Consider the following 21,982-nt stretch of genomic DNA (forward strand, 5'->3'; position numbering starts at 1 on the left):
TTAAGAGGTTTTAGTATAAGGGTTGTACGAAATCTGAAAGCTGGCTTTGTTTCAATACAAGAAACTCAACAAGTTATTGTATCTCACTTCCTTACAATGAAACAACGCCCAGTAATGTTCTGTTCAAAATGTTTTATTGAATGATAAATCTTTTGATAGGCTGTTGTTGCTGACTGCATGCTGATTGTTAAATTCACTAACCAAATATGAGAATATATCATCAGGTGAAGATAAAAGATGAATGGGCTTTTACCTAAACTGGCACGTAGTGATCATGGCCTCTTATAAAACAGGTGCCTTGCTGAGGCAATCAAGGCAGTCACTTCTGTCATTATGCAATACTGGCTGTAGGCCATCCCATGCTTGACCTCATACAGAGAAAACCTGGATATATTTATTTAACAAACTCACCTCCCCCAATACATCATGTCCTTTTAGCAAAGACAAATAACGATGAAATGCAACCAATGACGTATGTACCTCTGCTGTTGACCAAACTGTCCATTTTTGCCAGTAAGTGAAAAAGAAGCTGGAGCTCACTAAAAAGGAAGATGATGGGAAGCAGTGACTTACAGGGTAGTACAGAATTTAAATACATTACAAATGCCACTCAAATACATATTTATGTTTTGGATGAATAGATATTAGTGTTGTTTACCTTTAAGAACTGACTAAATTTCGCTTGTGACATGGCAGGCTTCCTCTTTAATTGTAAAAATACTGATCAATGAGATCTGTCCATTTTATTTACTTTTTTTTACACATAAAGCTGTTTTTGCATATGCATGCTCATTTAAAAAAGAGGGGTCAGATATTACAATAAACAAGAAAATCCCAAAATGTAATGTGAGCCACTCAGGAGCTATAACCTTTATACAATGGACCCTTCTAAAATACCATATAAAAGCATGAACTGCATGTTACCTGTCTTACACTGTTACCTACTCTCTTATCTGCTCATTGACCAAGTTTGCAACAGTCTGGCTGTACATACGCAACTCACACAGGGGACAAGATTAATATCAACATTTATTGCCATGTTAATTTTTCAATGGAGTAATTTGTGTGGAGGTTTGCACGTACACTCCTTTTTTCTGCACTAATTCATTCACTAATAAATGCACACTGTAGCAGAGATTATTTGTTTCCTTGCCAACTGTGCACAGACTTTGCTGTCTAGCACAATGATGATCTTTTTATTGGTCAAGGTAATAACCAATCAATATTTATTTCAAATCAAAGTACAAATGGCAACACGCATATTTGTTTGGTTGCCAGGCTGGTGCCAGGCAAAGTTTAAACTTTATGTTAATACATTGCTTTATTACCTCAGTGATGTACTTGGTACTTTTATCAATGAACCATTAGGGTGTTTTCTATCAGTAAGATGCTCATGTATTTGCTACTATTTTAACACAGGGATGCAGTTTGATGCTGTTGCTTTTGCACAGGTCCACCACACAGAGTTCATGTGCTTGTAGCAAACATATTTGAGACAAAAAAAAACATTATCAGTGTAAAAAAATATAAAGCTGAGTAAATGAAAATGACACAAAATGAAGTTCTGTGAAAGTGTAATTGGTGTTTAATGATCTACAGTTATGGTCAGATTTATCATTTACTGTATCACAAAAATCATGCATGGATTGGCAGTGCTAATGACAGATGCTATGCTGGAGTACTACACACTATATAAATATAGCTACAATTAAAACATGCCAAAATCCTGAGAAAAAAAAGTACGATTTTTATCTTAACATATTGTGTGTGAATAATACAAAATAGTCCTCCTCCTCAAGACTCTCTTGGTCAAAACTTGTGAATACATTTATGCGTAACATGGTAGCTTGTTGATTTAAACTCTCAATGAACAGAATACCCTGCAAATAAATTACAAGTATCGCACTTTTAAAAACAACACAACTCTAAAGCTTTACATTTTTTTTTCCAAATGGCAACTTTTTTTAATCAGACTGTACAAACAATGTTTATTTCATAACATTTCCAACAGGTGTTAAGACTATTTTGAGTGGTATAAATCAGACAGTAAATACACATATAAAAGTGCTCCATTTAGAACAAAACTGTTGATTGCAGAAATGTTTTCCTTTTCTTGAGATATATATAATTCAAGAGAAACACTATAAGAGCAATATTCTTCCTTTGAAATGCTAAAGTTGTACTCTTCGACTATGGGCCATAACTTTACAAAAGTGTGGCTTTGCAGGTCATGGATAGACAGGAATGTTGTTATTGGGAAAGGGTCTCCTCTGGCCTAGCAAACAAAAGGCAGATTCAATCCATGTCCAAGCCTATTCATGCATTCGTCCTGTGCTCATCAGTATTTGCCAAGCTCACACTGGGCAGCTATAAAGCCATTCTAATTACTGGGTTGTCCTTTTGAACCAGCCCGCTGCTGATTTTAAATGGGTTGCTTAGTCATAGTAGGTCCACATTTCGCTTCCCCAGCAGTTTCCCTTGAATCGATTTCACAACATTGTCATTTTAACTGCAACTGTCTTCATCATACAGAGCCTCCTTTGGTGACCATTAGTTGTTCTCTTGTGAGACTGTGGTCTCCTGCAAAGAGAGTGAAAAAGAGAGAAAAGGTCATTAAATTACATGCATCTCTGCAATCTGTTAAGAAAGCCCCTCCCAAAGCTAAATCAGGATTATTATCAGGTTCCCAACCTAGACTTAATCATGTTTTCCACAAAAATCTATCATATATTAAAAAAACAAAACAATTATTGGTAACTACTGGTGCATGATGAGTTCGTTATGTACTGACGCTCATGTACTCCTATTATCTTATCTTCCACATTCGATGTTGCAATCTAATGCACTTACTTGACAGTGTTATGGTCAGGGGAAGGTTATACAACTTGCAGATTTCAGATAAGGTTGTTGGCAAGGTGGCCGAAGCAGGGAGCTGTCCTACACTGTAGATGCCCTTGTTTTACCTTTTGTCTGTAATTTATTACTTCCTGTGCAGCACTTTGAATTGTAATTTTTTTTAAACACACATACAGTATAAAAAATGGTTAATTGCATATAATTGGTGTCTTCTCTGGCTGAACATAAAAATAAACTGTTGTCATGTGTTTAATAAGTACCATTTCTTGCCTGCTAAAGCAACATTTATGTCAAGACAGCAGCAAATGGAAACAGCTTTAATGGATATCACATGGAAACTTTCTATTTAACTCCCTCAGTCTTCAAGGGGTGCTGCTTAAATTGCTCATATACTGTGTTTAATGAGGGTAATTAGACACTAGACTAGACTTCCAGTTTCCTGCTCAGGGAATAAATTTAGGGGGCGAGGATATCTGCGTGTTGTACTGATCCTTCAAGTGTGTTGATATGTAAAATGACTAAATTAACAGGTGTATACTTAAGTTTTTAAAATTCTGCTCTCACAATATGCATTTCTGTCCATGCTCTGATTCTGAGACTGATCTTCTACATGAGAGAAACCTCTTTATTTTTAGCTTCTTACTTCATCCTGTGAGTGTTTTGCATGTAATGTTATTATTAAGTAAGGTTTTTGTACTCATACTGTACATGTTGTTACACAACATATTATTCACACTAAGTCTTGCTTCATTTCCCTGCAGGGAAATGATCATGTGAATTTTCTTTTTCCATCTATCCATTACAATAAACTACAATCTACTTAAATGAGCTTGACATTTTTTTTGATTGAATGGTAGAGGTGCATATAAAGTCCCTTACAAATGGAGTCCTCTCTCCGTATTTGCTCCAGAAGGTCATCTTAACAGTGTTCCTGTGCCCCGTACGCTGGTCAAAGGTCTGGCAGGTCTGGAATGGGGGACTGTACAGGTGCAAACTGGCTGCGCACTCTGTGTGGCTGCCATTTTCCACACGATGCAGGCCAATGGTGTCTAAAATATGCACACACACACACACACACACACAAAAAAAACAAACAACATACAGTTAGACAGTGTATGTCACTGGAATACTCTGAATACTTTTTTGGCAGTGCTGTACCAACAACTAAACACTGCACCCTTTCTCTGTTTATCTTTGGGGAAATACTTTGTCAGCAGAAGTTTGGGGATGAGTTTTGGGACCTGAATGCTGCAGTTTTCATTTTAAAATGAAAACTTGCTGTGACTCAGGTGCATCCTAGATGTTACATAACTGCAGGCTCTAAACTTTGGTGATATTATGCACTGTAAAAAATGACACACACATTACTCCAGCCTGCAGCCAGTCATGTCTGAGTTTCAGAGATACGATAGATCTCTTGAGCATATCTCTTGTTGGACTGAACATGTGAGAGATGTTTGTTCTGTTGTACTGTACACAACATGGACAGATTAGCTACGTTAACACAACGATGTTCATGTATCACCATATTCACAACAAATTTAACAGATCGCCCGCGCACACAAATAAAGAAGTATTAATAGAAGTGGTATCAATATTCATCTCACCATTTATATAAGCGACCTCATTTTCCTGGAGAATTCTCTGTGACTTCTGGACCATATCTCCTTGTGATTTACCGTCCGGCCACTCAAACAGCGTCTCCTTCAGCTGACCCTGCAGCATCTTCATGAAACAGTGGGAGTCTGTGTGGTCATGGATACTACTGCAAAGCGTTAAAAAAACACATACACACAGTGTCAGAATCTGGCCTTTTCTTGAACCTCAGGTCAGAAACAATACTGACAATCTTTCCTGTCCAAAGTATCAGGATTTTAAAGTTAGTGAGAGAGTATTCTTGAAAGGTTGTGTTTTCAGAAACTCTGTATCATTGATGTTGGCATAACTGAATTCACTTTGTTACAAAATTAAACCTTTGAATATGGACTGGCATATACCAGATTCAATGCATGTTATAATGTCATACCATTACACTTTTTTAGGTATTAAGTCATGTTTATCATTGCAATAACCATGTCTGTTAAATAATTCATTCTACCACATCTGTACTGTTGAATGTCTTGCCACCAGACACAATTGCTTTAGTGCTTGAAGTGTTCATTGCTTAAGTGCTTATTCTAACTGCAGTAACCAGTAAGTATGTGATAACACTGTAATACACATACGGTAAAACACATCATTGCTCTTGTGACAAACTGCTTTTATTATGCCAGTTCAAACCTCAGGTCTTATAATATGTAATCATATAAAGACCTATTATATCATTTTGATATAGACTTTAGCCAATGTCAGGTGTTCAAATGACTTTTGCTGACATGAAATAAGTATCATCAAACACATAATGTCTTTTTACATAATCTTTCTGTCTGTCTGTAGAACATTGGACTCTCTTATCTGTATCAACTTAACACTATAATTGGCAGATAAAATCACTTGACTAATAAGTCACAGGCTGGCTTGACTAATGAAAGCATGACCAAAGGAAAACTTATATTGGCTGTAGGCAGTTTTATCAGATTTTAAATCAGGCGTTGTTCTTCAATGCATTTGCAGCAGTGATCTAAGACATCCTATTGACATGAAATGAAAATGTGCCAAAGACCTTTTGATAAGTTTCTGTTTTGCATGTTCATTTTTCTTTTGCTTTGCATTGCAACATCTCACCTGCCATGGCCTTCTCCCCAGCACAGAATCATGAGGTTGAACTTTCCATTCCCTTCCTCAACCAAGTTTCTTGTGTATCTGCAAAAGATAACATGCATTACATGATTATATGTGCGAAGAGAAAGTATCCTTGCCACTGTTCCCATGAAGACAAGGGTAAAAGATGTCAAAAAGGAGTCCTGAGGACAACTTAAAATAAAGTCACAAGAAGTGAAGCTCCATAGTCACTGGAAATGAAAAATGTTCATAAATTTAGACAAGATTAAATCTGAATTTAAATCTTAAGATTGGAGTGTTGAGCATATCTGTTCATTAAAGGAGGGGGGGGGGGGGGTACTTTATATATACCAAAGATATCATCTCCACTTTTTCCTTTAAAAAACTGCAGCCCTGCCCTTCGGGGTATGCATGGCCTAGCCTGCATCCTGGCTGGATCTGTAATACTGTTAATACTTGGCGCGTTTTCCTGCCCTGAAAGATTCCGTCAGTCACCAAATATTTTGGACGCAACTGTAGCTCTCTGTGGGCCACAAGCAGTCACACCACAAGTTTAACCTCTGCAGAAATCAGCGGGTGTGTATCGGTTCTGAGTGTTGATTGGATGATCCACACCCCCCCCCCCCCTTCCTCCACTGAGTCCTCTCGCATCAAAACACTGACTGCAGAGCTTTTCAACATTTTTTGAATAGGACACAGCCATGTTTTGCATATTTTGTAGAGAATAAAATCTCAAATATCTGTTTTGTATTTGCAATGAGAATATCAGCAGTACATATGTGGCGTTAAAAACAGTCAGATTGATATACATAATGCAAACAAGTCTCTTATTTTCTTGTATTCAATTAAAGTGTGACGAAAGGGAAACAAACGCTAGTTTTCACTCAAATATAAGGATGATATTGTTCAAAAGCTTAACTGATTGTATTCATCGAATTAACGCATTCACTCATTTGCATGTACACAATCTTCATATACATTTTTCTAAAGCAGCCATAAAACACTAAATTGTAGAAGCAGACTCAATATAAACAAGTATAACTTTTAAAAAAGACATTTTGACTGAAGTAACCACACTGCAGGCCAGAGCAGCAGACTAGGCTGAAGAGCAGGAGTGCAAAGTGCATAAGAATAATAAAAGAGTAATATCTGAGTAGTTAGCAGCAGAGTTAGGAAAAACACGACTTTACCTGTACTGGTCAAACTTGGCATATTTCATCCATTCCTGGGGATTGCTCTCATACGATTCCATGATATTCTGGACCTCTTCAATATTGACACTATCACTCTCGAAGATTTGATTCAGGATTTGTATCAGTTCATCCAGAGTTTGTGGCTTCATCACCTCGGTGTGCTCCATCTCTATGATGTCGTGGAGGTTATTTCTTCCCCGGTGTTAATATTCTGTTACAACAACAAGTTTCTCTCAAACTAAGTTTGCAGAGTCGTTTACTTTTTATAGGCCAGCGCTGTAATTTGGGGGCGAACTGGTGATGGACTGTACCATTATGGAGAGAGGTGAACGCCCACAGCATTTAGTCTTGTTTGAATTAACGATTATGGTGAGCACATGATGAAATATGACAAAAAAATATATGGCTGCACTTTTTAACACCCCTACTCTATAGAGAATGTTTATTTTTCATAATTTTATTCTGTATGTTTTAATCAAAACATCAATCCATTTCACACATTAAGAACTTGGACTAATCCTCTTTGAGTTCAATTCCACCACGTTGTCACAAACACAACCTCCCTTTCCCCCTCTCTTTTTCTCACTGAGGCAGCCCTCCAACAATAGCTGCCCAGCCTCTCTTTGTGAGCCCTCTCCTCACAAACACATCAACATCAACAGACAGTCCAAGGTGTGTACAGAGCAGAGTCCCACAAATAAAGTGGGGATGGGAAGGGAATAGAAAAGGAAACTTGTTTTTAGGACTTTAATCCTCCTGTTTTAGTTGCATTAAATCAAGAGATTATGAATGAACAATGGTAATTCATGAAAGAATAACTGTACAAAGTAATGAACCATACTCATGAGAATTCATTAGATTATGAAAACTTTTAAAAGGACTAAATCCCAATTAATACATATAAATAGAGGGGGGGGGAGAATGGGAAAGGGATTCATTAATGATGCATAATTGTTCATTCAACTCAAGCTGACCTGTGTTCTTATCTATCACCTCATTTATGACTATTGTCAAACCACACAGCAATAGTTGGTGCCAATAAATTGACACTGACTCACCCATTAACAATGTATATTTTTAATGGATGATCCAATGTAAAGTTTGTGGGTGTGAGAAAGCATTAGTGGAAAAATACTCAAATCAATAATGTTATGATGGTAAAATCCTCAATTAAATGTAAAACCCTACAGAGAAATGACTATATCTACAATGGAGTGGTTTACACTCTACTTGGACATTGTCTCCTTGTAAAAGGTGTCAGGTTTTTAAAAAACAGGCACACCCCAGATTCATAAAAAACAAAAGCAGACTTAAGTGAATGTTTTGGCTTTACACCTGCCTGTGCATGTGTGTGCATATTTGAGATAGAAAAAAAAGGACACTTGGATAGGCTGACGTACAAAATCATATGCAGACATCAGTTAGTCAGGCACAAGGAGAGATGCTCCTGTCAGGGTCTTTCATATCAAATAATGATATATTTGCTGTACAGCTAAGATGTTTTTGGAGCTGTGTGTCAACCAGTCCAGTTCTCACAACATGCAGTAAATCATAAATCACTTGAATGAAGGCAACGCATTCCTTTATACAAGTCTGTCGGCCACATTGCTCCACCTGTTCCCCTTCAGCAAGAAAAGGACTCACTGTGAAGAAAAACAACCTTTTACCAGGAGCATAATGAGTACTTTGGTCTCTGTGAGTCACATATGATGCAGACAAAATGTACAGAATGTACAGTTTTTGTTTTTGCATGCAGTTGTGCAGAAATACAAAATATCAAATCATTTTAGACATTTTATTTGCAACTTTAAGCAAATTGCCTTGCTCCAGTTAGTGGAGAAATCAATAGGAAGCTGCCTGAGAAAACAGAACATTTAGTACACTTTACTGAAGATTACAGTTTGGTAGTTTCTGCTGCAAACCACAGTTGAGCTGGGTTAGTCCAGCAGGGTAACTCGGCATTTGTTTTCAGCCCCTCAACATGTGTCAGTATGTCAGAGGAAAATCCTGTCTGGCCAAAGAACATATTCAGGCATACTTCTTTTTTTCTGGCAGCATAAAGAGTGGAGAATGTTCTTTGCATCAGAGGTGGTGCCAAGTTCTGCTCCGAGTTGCCACATCATCAATACCATATGTACTGTTGCTCCCCCTTGTGGTGGAAAGATAAACTACCCAGCTGGTGCGTTTTATATAGAAAATGAATCTGAAGCTATTTTAAGTGAATGAAATGTAATTAGTTATGCATATATTCTTTATGTGGCATATTTAAGTGGCTGGAAAAAAGGCAAACGTACTACAAAGGCTATAAGCCATTTAATGCAATACATGTTGTTAATATGGTGTCAGTTCACTGATTGAATCAATCATGTCAGTATGATCCTCAAATATAAATAATATCAGTTACTTCTACTTTGTAATTTTTAGTTGCTTTAGTACCCCCCCCCCCCCCCCGCCCCCCAAATATATGGTTTCATTTGCTCATACAAACAACTGAGCAATTGTTGACTGTATAAAACTGATATTATGAAATATTATGCTCCCTGAAATGCACACATTTAATATTTTCTTAATTTAATTATTTAATAAAAACACTGTTTTAAACTAAATTACAATTTTACCACTGCTATATGTTTATATTGCATGTACACTTACATTACATTATTCTACAATGTTTTTAGTAAAATTATTTGTATTATACAAGCTTAATTTTTGCAGCATGTCTCATGCATACAATGCTGAAGGTACTTAAAACAGCATATTATAATATGATGAAACAGAAAATAGAAATAACTGATGAAGGTAAGATGAATTAAACACAGAATAGGCCTACAAACAAATTAAAAACAGTACATTTTAAGATGGTTCATAAAATTATTATTATTGTTGTTATTATTGTGGCGCACTGAAAGCCAGTCGAATTTGCATGTTTATAATCCAGTTTACTCCACTACATTTGACATGATTTATTATGATTAACATTCATATCATAAATACTTGATTAACAAAATATGTGCAGCTCTTACGCCACTACATGGATGATTGTAGTATCACACATGAGATGAAAATACATCACTGTATATCGCTGTGTGAGATTTAATTCTTTTTTTTTTTTTTTTTTTAGCGATGGTTGGTATTGATTGAGCCATCGCGGCTGCTGTAGCAGGAGGAGGAGGAGGAGGAGGAGGAGGAGGAAGAGGAAGAGGAGAGCATGACTGGTCCTTTGACGTGGAATATTTCCGTAAAGAGACGATGGAGGAGTCGCAGCAGTAGCGTGCAGCTCGAAGCTATCCCGTATTAACCTTAAATCGAGACGGGGATTTAGCCTTGAATCCCGGTCAGATCCGGGTTCGCGGGAGTCTTTCACGGACTGCTCCCTTTCTTGTCCCCCCTCCCCCTTCTCCCTCCGCTCAGCTACAATCATGATTAAAGCCATTTTAATATTCAACAACCATGGGAAACCGAGGCTATCTAAATTCTACGAGCATTATGTGAGTAAAATGACATTATTTTATTATTGATATTGTTTTGAAGTGTTCAGGCTTGTTGCAAGGCCAAGATGAGACATTAAAAAATATCCTCCTGCGACTGTTGATATACTTTGTTGCCTCTCTTTTCTGCAGGAATGATTATGTGGCTGTGATCATTAGAAAACACATCTAACATTGTTGCAAACTGTTTGAATGGAAAGGTGTGCGCTACAGCTTCAAACACAGCCACTGATCCGGGATAGGATAGGATAGGATAGGATGTCATGTCTGAACCCTGCTGTCCTTTTTTTCTTCTTCTTCTTCTTCTTCTTCTTCTTTTAAACATATGAATAATTAAACGTGTGCAAGCCGAAGCGAGGCGATCACATCACAGTCGGGTTAGTAGAAACAGGCTTGCACCCACTCTCTTCATCCTGCTGTGATGAATACAGTGAAGTGAAGTGAGTTTCACTGTTTGTGTCACATGACTTCAACAACGCCCTTGTGAGTGACTCGTGCTCACGTCAGCCACTTCACTTACTACTGACTGCAATGAGCTTGATAGTCATTAACTGATAGGGACATCACCCACCTACTCTCTCAGGAAATAATCACAGAGAGCTCCAGGTAGCAAATGGCAGGTTATATAATATCATTTACAGGGCAAGCTGTGTTGGCTTGTTCTCATAATTGGATTCTCAAGGTTGGCTGCTTGCTCCTTCTTTATTATTGGTGCTACAACAACATGGTGCACCAACCAGAACAAGTGGTTGATTAATCAGTTGGTCGATCAACAGGGAATCAACTTTTGAGTTTGAGTTCAAGCATAAAAGAAACCTGAAACTGTACAAGCTCCGGATTCTCAAATTTTAATATATTTTGCTTTTCTCTGTGGTGCCTGATTGAAAAGTTAATGTATTAGGATTTTGGTGGGCCTTCAAGTGCAAGGGTCATGACCCAGATGAAACACGGAAACGCTTTGGTCCGACAGTAAAGTTGTTCTTTACACTAAAAGTGTTGCTTTTGACCTTTTTAAGATGTTTTTCCCTTCTCCGTGCACCTTGGAAGTAGATGAATCTGTGTCAGAAACCTTTACTCTGCTTCTACAGTAAATTGGACTATTGATAACTCTTTAACTTTTGCTCCTCCTTCCATAAAAAAAACTTAAATACCTGCAAATTATTCAGGAACTTAGTATAAAATTAAAGTTATTTTTTTCATTGTTGGTTAATCTGAGTATTTTCTCAGTTTACTGATTTATTGGTTGGCCTATGAGATGACAATCAGATAGTGAAAAAGCCACCCAAGGTTTCATCTTCGCGTGGCTCGTTTTGTCCAACCATTAGCACAAGACACTGGAGCAGCAACTAATGTAATTGATTAACCTGCCAATTATGCTCTTATTTACGGGTAAATTGTTTTGTCCATAAAACATTAGAAGACAGTGAAAAATGATAACCGTAACATCCTAGACCTAGAGCACAATGTGATGTCTTCAAATGTCTTTTCTGATATACAGTCCAAAACCCTCAAATATTGAATTGATTATAACCTAAGACCAAGAAAATGAGCAATTTCTTGTATTTAAGAATTTGGAACCATCAAATATTTAGTGTTTTTTTTTCTATTAAAAGCTGATTATACATTTATGTAATTCTATTCTAAGCAAATATATTCAGTTTACTATCATGTAACTAAAAGAAAAGCTGCAAATCATCACATGTGAGGAGCTGCAGTTCATGGCATTTAAATTTGATTTATGACTCAAATTAAACTATTAATTAATTTACAAAGTAGTTGCCAGTTACTTTTTGGACTCAGTTCTAGATTTTGGACAGTTTGTTGGACAAAAGAAGATATTTGATGACATCGCTTTGGGCTCGGGGAAACTGTCACATTATTTTCTCGCATTTTACAGACCAACTGATTAATTGATAATGAAAATATGTTGTTTTCCTTAGAACTGCGCTTCTGCACTATTGAGCTGGGCGTGTATGCATTTTCATTTTAGAAGGATAAAATAAAATTGATTGGAATATAATAAAGCTATGGAGACACCATCTATCACATTAAAAGCTGAGGTGTCAGCTTACAGGCTGGCAAGGTATAATATTTCATATGTAATGCTTGCTGTGAAAACCTTACATTACGGAGCCTTGGGTTAGTGTTTATAGAAGAAGGTTTGTTTTAGGGGTTTTAGAGACAATAGAAGTTAACGACACGTAATGCGATTTCGTTTATCTTGTGTGTGTATGTTGTGTTGAGAGGGAGAGTAGCAGAGCTGGAGAGGCTTTGTCCCATTAGTTAGAGACGGTCTGCTGGCTCAGACATAAAGCCAAAGCATCTGTCTAATCTAAAGATGACATGTGGGTAGAGGAGAGAGAGAAAATATACACACACATACACACACACACTATCACTCACTCGCCATCAATTGGCCCTCGGCCAACGTCACTGAGAAGCTTTGGAGAAAGAGCAGCTGTGTATTCAAGCTTTAATAACATTTCTGTGTGGCAGTCTGGAGTTTCTGGTTCTGCAGCTTGAGAAAAGGTTGTTTTCACACATACTGGGTGTCCATATAATAGTATATTGATTTTTTTATTGTTAAGTTGAGGATGGTAACAGAAAATTACATAGCTACTGAATTAGATCATGTGCCTGAGGTGCTGTGTTGGTTTCAGAAGTTCATTGTATAGAGAGCTTTTAGAGCTGCAAATGTCAGTGCTAAAGAGTGCTTTAAATTGCAGATATGTTATGTCTCCAACAATTAAATCAAGGAGAAAGGGTGCTAATGCTAGTTAGACCATCATTTGGGGGAAGGTTGCAGCCTCAAAAGGCCTCATTTGGTTCAGAGGGAGCCAGAAACATTTCACAGTGCAGTGTAAAAGGTGCTGCTGATATTCACAGTCTTATAACTCGGAGTACCATAACCCTGCTTGTCCCATGCTTCAAGTCACATGACCGATTTAGCCTTTCAGCCAGCTGCATACTGGACACACTCACTGACCTGTTATGGACCCAGAGAGGACATTAGCACCCTTTGATTCAGGCTGAATCAATGTTCGAGCTGCACATAACAAGAGTTTCTCCACGTTTGACTTTTGTTTGAGGATATTGGGGTTAGATTAAATACCTCAGACCAAATGTTTCTGGATGCTTTCTCCTGGACTTAGAAACAGTTTTTAAATCTCCCTTGAGACTTTGGGCATCTTTTTAGTTCAAGAAATCTTTAAGTGTAATTCTCCACTCAGTGAATTTTTGGCAAACATGCTTGAGGTTATTTGAGGTTTTAAACAAAAATTCATTCATTGGCACACAATAAGATGAGCTTCCTTGGTTCATCTTGTACAATTAAATCACTGTGTCTGTAGCCTGTGGGCAGTAGTGTATGTTTAAATATGACAAAGACAATAGTTTGCAGCTAAATCATGCTTTTTTCCAGCTTGAACCCAAGGGACCCTGTTTGCTTAATGCATAGGAAAAGTAATTTAGCCATTAATTTACCTGCTAACCCAGCATTCAGGCCAGTAGTAAAATTGCTTTGTTGAAGTCATTAAAATGATTTACCGCCTTTTATTTTTTTTAACATCCTCTGTTTCCTTATTTGTCCTGCAGAGTGAAGACACAGAACAACAGATCATCAGAGAAACCTTCCATTTGGTCTCAAAAAGAGATGAGAACGTCTGTAATTTCCTAGAAGGTGGAATGTAAGTTCAACGTGAGGTCTGTGTGCTGGGCCAGCTGGGGACTAATATCACTTTTCCACCGAGCTGGAGCCAGTGCTGGTTCAGAGCTAGTGCTAGAGCCAGTGCTCAGTTAGTGCTAATCCAAGCACCTCTTACGAACCTGTTGCTTTTCCACCGGCAAGGAGCCACTGTATAACGTAGCCAGCGCGCGACTTTGAAGCACTTCCATGATTCACCAGTGAGAGGCAGCAACATGGCGCAAGGCATCTAGCCTGCCGGAAACAACGAAGAAGAAGAAGAAGAAGAAGAAGAAGAAGAAGAAGAAGAAGAAGAAGAAGAAGAAGAAAGCTCTGGCAAAAAAATGATAAAAATAGTACTTTTAATCAACAAATGTTTAACCCTCTGTAAATGCCACGCTAGTCAGCTAATAAACGTTAGCCTCGCTAGCCGGCTAATAAATGTTAGCCCCCCCCCCCCAGTCTGCTGACGTAATAGATTCTTGCTTTAGACCAGTTAAGAGTTGGTGCTTGCTCTGGCACCCGTTCTGAAGCTCCGGGCTGGAGCTTTGGCGGTGGAAAAGCAAAGAACCGGTGCTTAGTCAGGCTCTGGCTCCGAACCAGCACCAGCTCCAGCTCGGTGGAAAAGGGGACGAAGTGAAGGACAGTGTTAAAATGCGAAAGAAGCTAATTTAGCTGATTGAAAATTCTTAAGTAGAGAACTTAGCAACGTCATAGGCATTAAATTGATACTATAAAGCAAGCCCAGAGAGCTCAGTGAATAGTAATCGATAGCAGCAGTGTTTGTTTGATGTTCATTTATCTTTCATGAATTAGGAACCAGGTGTCGTTTTACCCCGTGAACCTCTACCTGCTGCTCGGACTCCAACACATACTCTTTACCCTCTCTCTTCCTCACTTTACATTGCTTAACATCAAAGCCACACTCCACACGCTATCGTCTATAACCCTATGCTAACCCTTTGTTCTATTTTCAGTAAATGATCCCCGTAAGACTTAATGGCATATTTCTCGCCTTTTGTAAACAGCCAGTGAATGAAAGCCATACCGTGCTGTAAATGATCAACCACAGGTTCGACTGAATAAACTCAAAGGATCGTTCAAAAATGTTTTGAATTATGTAGAAAATTATTTATTTATATTTTTATTGCTTGTTTTTTTATCACTTTTTGCAAATAGGAAAATGATCATTAATTGATTTCAGGGACTGTATAATGATAACTTTATTTTTAAAACAACAAAAAGTGGGATAGCAAAAACCAGAACTTTGTCCCTAATTAAATAATGAGGATGCATTTGCTCCACTTGCTCCATTGCTCAGGCGCCTTTGTTCTCAATGGCTTTCAAGTGATTACACAGGATGTATGTAACATTTCCTCTGGCTCAAGCTGCTTGTTTATGCATGTTGACAGATCGGTTACTGGGTGAAGTACCTTCCATATCTTCCCATGTCAGTATATCTGGTGTCCTATCTTTAAAAATGTTGACTCATGACGGTACATTTCCTGTTGTTTTTCTCCCGGTGTCTCCATGTTGTTTTTTTCCCCATGGGTCATAACATGTTTTCAGCATGCGAATGCAATCAGGTCATGCTTAGGTTAAAGTGCAACATTGTGCATGCTAACCTCTGTAGTGCTTAATCTTTTCTGGTGTCTCTTTTCACATCTGTATTAAATCAAGAATGGTATTGATGTAGTCTCATTGTTCTCTGTGTGCTAGGTTGATTGGAGGATCAGACTACAAGCTGATCTACAGACACTACGCCACGCTGTACTTTGTGTTCTGTGTGGACTCCTCAGAGAGTGAGCTAGGAATTTTAGACTTAATCCAGGTAAGAAGCCTGGGAAACCTCAGGGTATCTATTACATTGTCTGACTAAGTTCTCTGAGCATGTTTATTGATTTATTCTTGTGTTACAATAAAAAGGAAGCTCCGTTTCATCCATTGAATTCTTCCCATTTTTAGGTATTTGTGGAAACGCTGGACAAATGCTTTGAGAATGTCTGTGAGCTTGACTTAATTTTCCATGTAGACAAGGTAGGAAATACCTTTCATTTTGCTTGCTTCTGTGATGTTACTTACCTGTATTACTGATTAAATATGACCTATAAATGACCTCTGACCTTTTGTGAGAGTACAAATCAGTTGTTGAACTTGCACTTATACTTGCGTCTCTTCTCTGACAACCTCTGCTTTTTAGTCAGAAACAAACTGTTGCAACATTCACAGATTTGCAGTAACATCGCAGGTTTTGTTGTTGAGAGATTTAGACAGTCACAGCAGTCACCTGTCAAATGACTGCACAATTTTAGTGTTACAGGCGACTTTTTAAAAATTAAATGAAGACATACTGCAGTTTTTAGAGCTGAAACAAAAAAAGTGATAGCTATGTTTTTAATCAACTAATCTTTATTCATTTGTAAAGCTGACAATTCTCTGGTTCCAGCTTCTCAAATATCAGGATTTTCTGCTTTTCTTTGTCATATATGATAGCAAACAGAATAACTTTGGGTTTAAGTCTCGAATACATTTTTTTTTCATTACTGATGAAAATAAACAGTTGCAGTCTTAGTGCAATTTTGATGTGATCTAATGGATGGGGTCCCTCAATCAGGTTTTGCCTTCATTAAGTGTTTTTGAGGTAGCACGCCACTTACAGAATGTAAATACATTTTATCAAGTGTTCTTAAAGGGGTCACAACATGCATTTTTGTGATTTTCTTTCATTTATTTGCTGTTAAAATGTCTATATTGAATATTATCAAAGATCCAAAACCTGAGGGGAACATATTGTAAACATGCTGCCTGATAGTGATAAACCAGGGCTTCAGTCTGCTCTCCTTCCCCATTGAACGTTGATGTATTTGAGAAGTTTAGATTTTCACACAGAGGTTGAATTAAGGGGCTACATAAAGGGCCAGTATAAGATAAATAAGGAGTTTTAAGGAGTAGAACTACAAATCATGCATAGATATACCAGTAGATCCCAAGATTTATAAAAACAAGACTACAAATTAAAAAAATGCAATATCTTGAGTTTATTACAGTGTACAGTAGATTCAGACAATTTAGTTTATGTATATGCAGCTGCAACAATGTCGCTCTGTTAACATGATGTGTTGAATTAAATTACACTATGATTCACCTGCTATTTGTTAGGTCCACAACATTCTGGCAGAGATGGTGATGGGTGGGATGGTGCTGGAGACCAACATGAATGAAATCATCACACAGGTGGATGCCCAGAACAAGATGGAGAAGTCTGAGGTAAGCGTGACCCTGCCCATCCACTGTATGTATGACTTGATTCCACCTACATACTTTTTGGAGGTATTGTATACAGTATGCAGGCATGTGTGTATGCTGCACCCTGCATGCTACTCTCCAGTGACCTTGTGGATGCTCCCTACCTACTCTTGAGTGTTTTGTGCTCTTCTCTTGCTGCTGCACTGCCTTTGACACAGATCAAGACTCGACACATATCCCTCTGTAGAAAATAAAGAATCATAGTCATCACTTTTCTCATTACTTATGGAGACTTAATCGTACCATTGTCAGATGCATCTCCAGAATCTGTGATCATCAAATCTCACAATCATCTTATATTCAATATCATTTAAAGTTCAAATAAGAGAAATAGGCTGGTTGTAGGCTGTGTTTTTTTTTTTTTTTTTTACATGCTTTTTAATTTATTTAAAGGAGAATGACAATCTAATATGCTTTCCATGTTGGAGTAAATGCTTTTTAAATATGTTTTGTAGCATCTATAAGCCAGTGTCCTTGCTTAGATATCTGCTCTATGCAAGGACATTGCTTTGCTTTCCATACAGCTTCTGCAAGCAGATAAACATTTCATTTACTTACTGGAACATTTGAATCAGACAGACAGCCAGAGACAATTTCATGAAATCATTTCTGTTTTGCAGCCACTTGATAATTCAAAACACAACTTCAACTAATGATTTGGCTGTTTTTTAAATCACTTGAAATGCACTGCAGCAATATATCTGCAAACTTTTAAGGCAATGTTTGTTTGTTTTTTGAGATTCCTTTTGACTTTTGTAATGAGAAATGCTGACTATAAGCTATAAAGTTGTACAAATTTGCTGTATTTTTTCATGACCATAAAGTGAAGGGTTACATTGTCAGGTTCAGTAGTTTTATCACTGGCTGACATCAGGTGTGTTCTCTCTAACATTTAATATTTTAAAGCTATAGTGATAGTAAAGTGCACTTTTTCCTCACAAACTGAGCTGCATTGTGTGCTTTTTAACCACACAGGTTCTTCTTTTTGATTGATGTTCTGTAAGCAGAGTCTTTTACTGTTCTACAATCATCAGAGCTGCTCTGTCTCTCCCCTCTTGGACCTACCCTAGACCGCAGCATGTTTTTTTTCACCGAGATGCTTATTCGAAACGACACTGTCCATTTATAGGGCGGTGTCCGGGCAACAAGGAACACGCTGTTCTTCTTTGAAACTGGCAAGGACTGATAAAGTTGCATTAATCTTTTTCACCAAACTGACATTTCTCAATTAATATCTTTAATTTTGGGGAAAAATGGGAGCAGCTTTAGATCATTTTTGCCTTTTAAAGATGTGGTCTATGATAGGTCCTATCACTTTTTTTCTGTGGAGATAAACTGTAATTACTTTAATCTGCTTTAACATTCCTCATTCCTCTTTTTCCTGACCCTGTCTAGTTCTTTCCATTCTTCTCTCTCTTTACAGACGTTTATCTTTCAGTCTACCAGGCAGGACAGGTAGACACAGGTACTGCTAAATTTACAACCAAGTACTGTAATCATAAATGAAGTTTACTCCCCCCTGAGTCCATACGGCCCTCCATGTAATAGCAAACTGACGTCACTAACATGCAGTAGGAATCTTTCATGGCAGACCCAAAAATAGTGCCACCAATCTTTTAATCATTTACGGAATGCCTTTACAGGGGAGGACAAAATAACAGAAACACCAGACAGTATAATACAATCAAATTCAATGGTTGTTGAGACGGTTAGAGGGGAGATGACTAATACATTTTAAGGTGGCTGTTTATGGTAGTACATTGTCAGGTGTACCTGTTAGATTGTCCACCCCTGTAGCTAAAAAAAAATTGATTTGCATCTGCCCGACTAAAGAGGCTACTGACTTCTTTGGATCTCTTTTACTGTCTTTCAAGCCTGTCTTTCCAACCCTGCTTCAAACCCATTTTTAGCAAAAATGTTGATTATTTTATGAGACTGGTGCCTTTTTTATGACACTACCTTTTAAGAGCTATTCTCAACCTGCAGTGTGGTAAGGTGTCATCACACATAGTTTGTCTTGAACCAGTGATAAAAAACCTTCCAGACTAATATCCTGTGTTTCCTTTGCACCAATATCCCTCACAGACAAGAGATGGATTGCTGCTCACTCTCTTAAAAGCCCCTTTGACTTATATAAACTGAAAATCAAACCTTGGTTGTGTGATTCATGACTGGTGTGACTATTTATGTACATATTAGTCACTCTGCCTTTTCATTAAAAATCCACTACACCTGCCAAGTCAGTGTACAGGCTACCTGAAGTTAAGGCAAAAAATATTTCGAGTCTGACTCCTGAATACTGAGCCCATGTGCTGGGTCAGCATTCCTCTCAGTTAACGCTACGGCCATCTTTCCATCTAACACAAGTCTCCTTGATTCTTGGCAGAGGGAGGAATGCCCATAAGACAAACGATCCATTGAAATAACCTCGTAAGAAATAAGTGGAGTGGATGAATTTACATTCCAGACGTACTTTGTGTCATATCACTAAATGTTTTACGAGGCTACACATTTTGAATGTGTTCCTAGCAGAAGCAATGAATGTACAGTTCTGTCTTTTAAGTCTTTTGGTCATTTTTGGGTCTGTCTGTCAAAGATTGCCTTGGAGGATCTCTAACCGCAGTGATTCTCAAATGTCTGCTCAAACAAAAATGTGAAACCATTCAGTGTCTGTTGATGTTTTATTGGTCTAGAAAGTCAGAGATGCTTTCATAAGAATACTAATTTGTCCTGGTACAGTTTCACATTGAGATTCATTGCATTAGAGTGATTTGCCTCCTCAATCCCTGAGAGTAGATCTCCCACTGTAGCTCAGTTCTTTCTACTGTAGACTTATAACCCTCTCATGTCATCAGTACTTAACACCATTTATGTACAAATGACACAATATTCGTGTTTCTCTATCCACCACTATATATACAGGCAGATAAATGTTAGCTACAGTCATGTGTAGCCCACTAGAGGTGCAGTATCACTTGTATTATAATGGCTAAAGCTTGTAGTCCTATATTATGTTGACATGTTTTTATTTTATTTTACACACACATTCAATACATACTGTACCTATCTATCCAAACATCATTTCAGTCTTCATATCCAAACCCATTTTTTTCTGCTTTACCCAATTCTCTCCTTGCATTTTTACCCTTATCGGTCCACAAGAGTCCGGTGGGTTCACTTTCAGCAACGCCGCCTTTGTCCATTGATGAATGTCCAGTAACTGCTCAGTACATCAAAATTAGTGAATGATGTAGTACAGCGTGTCTTCACAGTTGATTCATAATTGGCTCTGGTTGTGATGTAAATCATTATAGAATCAAATAATGCATGTGCATTTGAAGCTATGAAGGCATCTGAATGTACATTTGCACATGTTGTCTGTCCAAGTAGCTGTCAGTGCTTTTGCATTTTGTCAGCAGTTGACTGTTTTGTCTAGTTCTGTGTTTAGCACTATGTTGTGTACTTATGTTTGTCCAGTGTCCTCTGTTCAGTGTGGTGTCATGTACAGCTTGTTTTTGATTTACTGGTTTGTATCTTATCAACCCTCCTTGTGTGTGTGTGTGTGCGCTTGTGTCTGTGTGTGTGTGTGTGTGTGCATAGGCCGGTATTGCAGGAGCTCCTGCTCGTGCCGTATCAGCTGTAAAGAACATGAACCTCCCGGAAATGCCCAGAAATATCAACATTGGTGACATCAGCATAAAAGTGCCAAACTTACCTTCCTTCAAATAGTGGCAGCGAGATCCTCATCCTGCAGATGTCAGCCAATGTTTACCGTGATGCAATCTGTTTACCAAAACCTCAAATAAGTAACTTTTATCAAAACTCTACATCTTGAAGGTACTGTGTGATTTTTGTTCTGGTGTTATCTCTTTGTTTTTACAATTAAACAAAATAATGTTTTACATGTTTTGGTTTGTTTTTCTGTTTGAAAGAAGAATTAAGTATTTATTTATCGGTGGTACATTCCTTCTGCCTCATTGGAGGTTGGCCCTTGACGCTCAGCTGCTACAGTACAGATCTGTGTCGGTTTGTCACTGAAATTTTTTCACTTACTGAAATGTTTACTTTCTGAAGAGAAAGCTTCGCATGTTGGGAAGTTTTGAGATAGTCTTACCGGTTTGGTTACTCCAGACTAGAAAAATCAATCAATGGTAGAAAATGTTGTAAATGGAACAATTTTTGAACAACAAACTGGAACAGATCTGCTACAGTATTGGAAAGTCACTCCTTATAGCTTGTTTGTAAAAATCAATGCAAACAGCAAAGAATATTATTATATTAAAAATGTATGCTGATATATGCTGAAATTATGTTTTTCTTTCCTTATTTGTATGCAGAATATTTTTAAATGATTTATCATGTCTTATCAAATAATTCTCTTAATTTCAATCTGTGCATGACTTTTTTTTCTCTCCTTTTACAACATAATAAAGTGTCAAAACTCAACCTGTGTCTATTTTCTTTTTCATTATGATTATTATTATTATTATTATTATTATATTGTCAATGTAATTTTGCTACAGAACATTCAAAGTCCGTGTAAAGTAAGAATAAATGTGTTCTGAGTTTGACATACCACAGAAAAGTGTATTGTTAACCACCCTGCCAAATTTGAATGATTAAAAAAAATTGCCAAGTATATGAAATTAGGCTCATACTGATCTCAAGTTTCCTCTGAAGAGAGACTTTGCCTCATTTGAAGAAGTGCTTTTTAATGGTTTATGACTGAATGAGCT

The 21,982-nt window shown here is 37.6% G+C and overlaps 2 protein-coding genes across 2 annotated transcripts; one reads left to right on the plus strand and one right to left on the minus strand.

The window, feature by feature from the left end:
• Window positions 1–1,557: 1,557 nt before the first annotated feature.
• Window positions 1,558–7,014, minus strand: cdo1 (cysteine dioxygenase, type I). Its single transcript, XM_053325313.1, has 5 exons — window positions 6,768–7,014; window positions 5,581–5,658; window positions 4,464–4,621; window positions 3,736–3,905; window positions 1,558–2,580 (listed from the first exon to the last, which is right to left on the minus strand). The coding sequence occupies exons 1-5, from the start codon at window positions 6,935–6,937 to the stop codon at window positions 2,551–2,553; spliced, it is 606 nt and encodes a 201-aa protein (XP_053181288.1). The 5' UTR covers window positions 6,938–7,014; the 3' UTR covers window positions 1,558–2,550.
• Window positions 7,015–9,973: 2,959 nt separating this feature from the next.
• Window positions 9,974–21,673, plus strand: ap3s1 (adaptor related protein complex 3 subunit sigma 1). The gene is made up of 6 exons (XM_053325315.1): window positions 9,974–10,258; window positions 13,853–13,944; window positions 15,660–15,771; window positions 15,906–15,977; window positions 17,100–17,207; window positions 20,847–21,673. The coding sequence occupies exons 1-6, from the start codon at window positions 10,190–10,192 to the stop codon at window positions 20,973–20,975; spliced, it is 582 nt and encodes a 193-aa protein (XP_053181290.1). The 5' UTR covers window positions 9,974–10,189; the 3' UTR covers window positions 20,976–21,673.
• The last annotated feature ends 309 nt before the right edge of the window (window positions 21,674–21,982 follow it).

This window comes from Scomber japonicus, chromosome 9 (genome assembly GCF_027409825.1).
Source record: "Scomber japonicus isolate fScoJap1 chromosome 9, fScoJap1.pri, whole genome shotgun sequence".
Taxonomy (NCBI): Eukaryota; Metazoa; Chordata; class Actinopteri; order Scombriformes; family Scombridae; genus Scomber; species Scomber japonicus.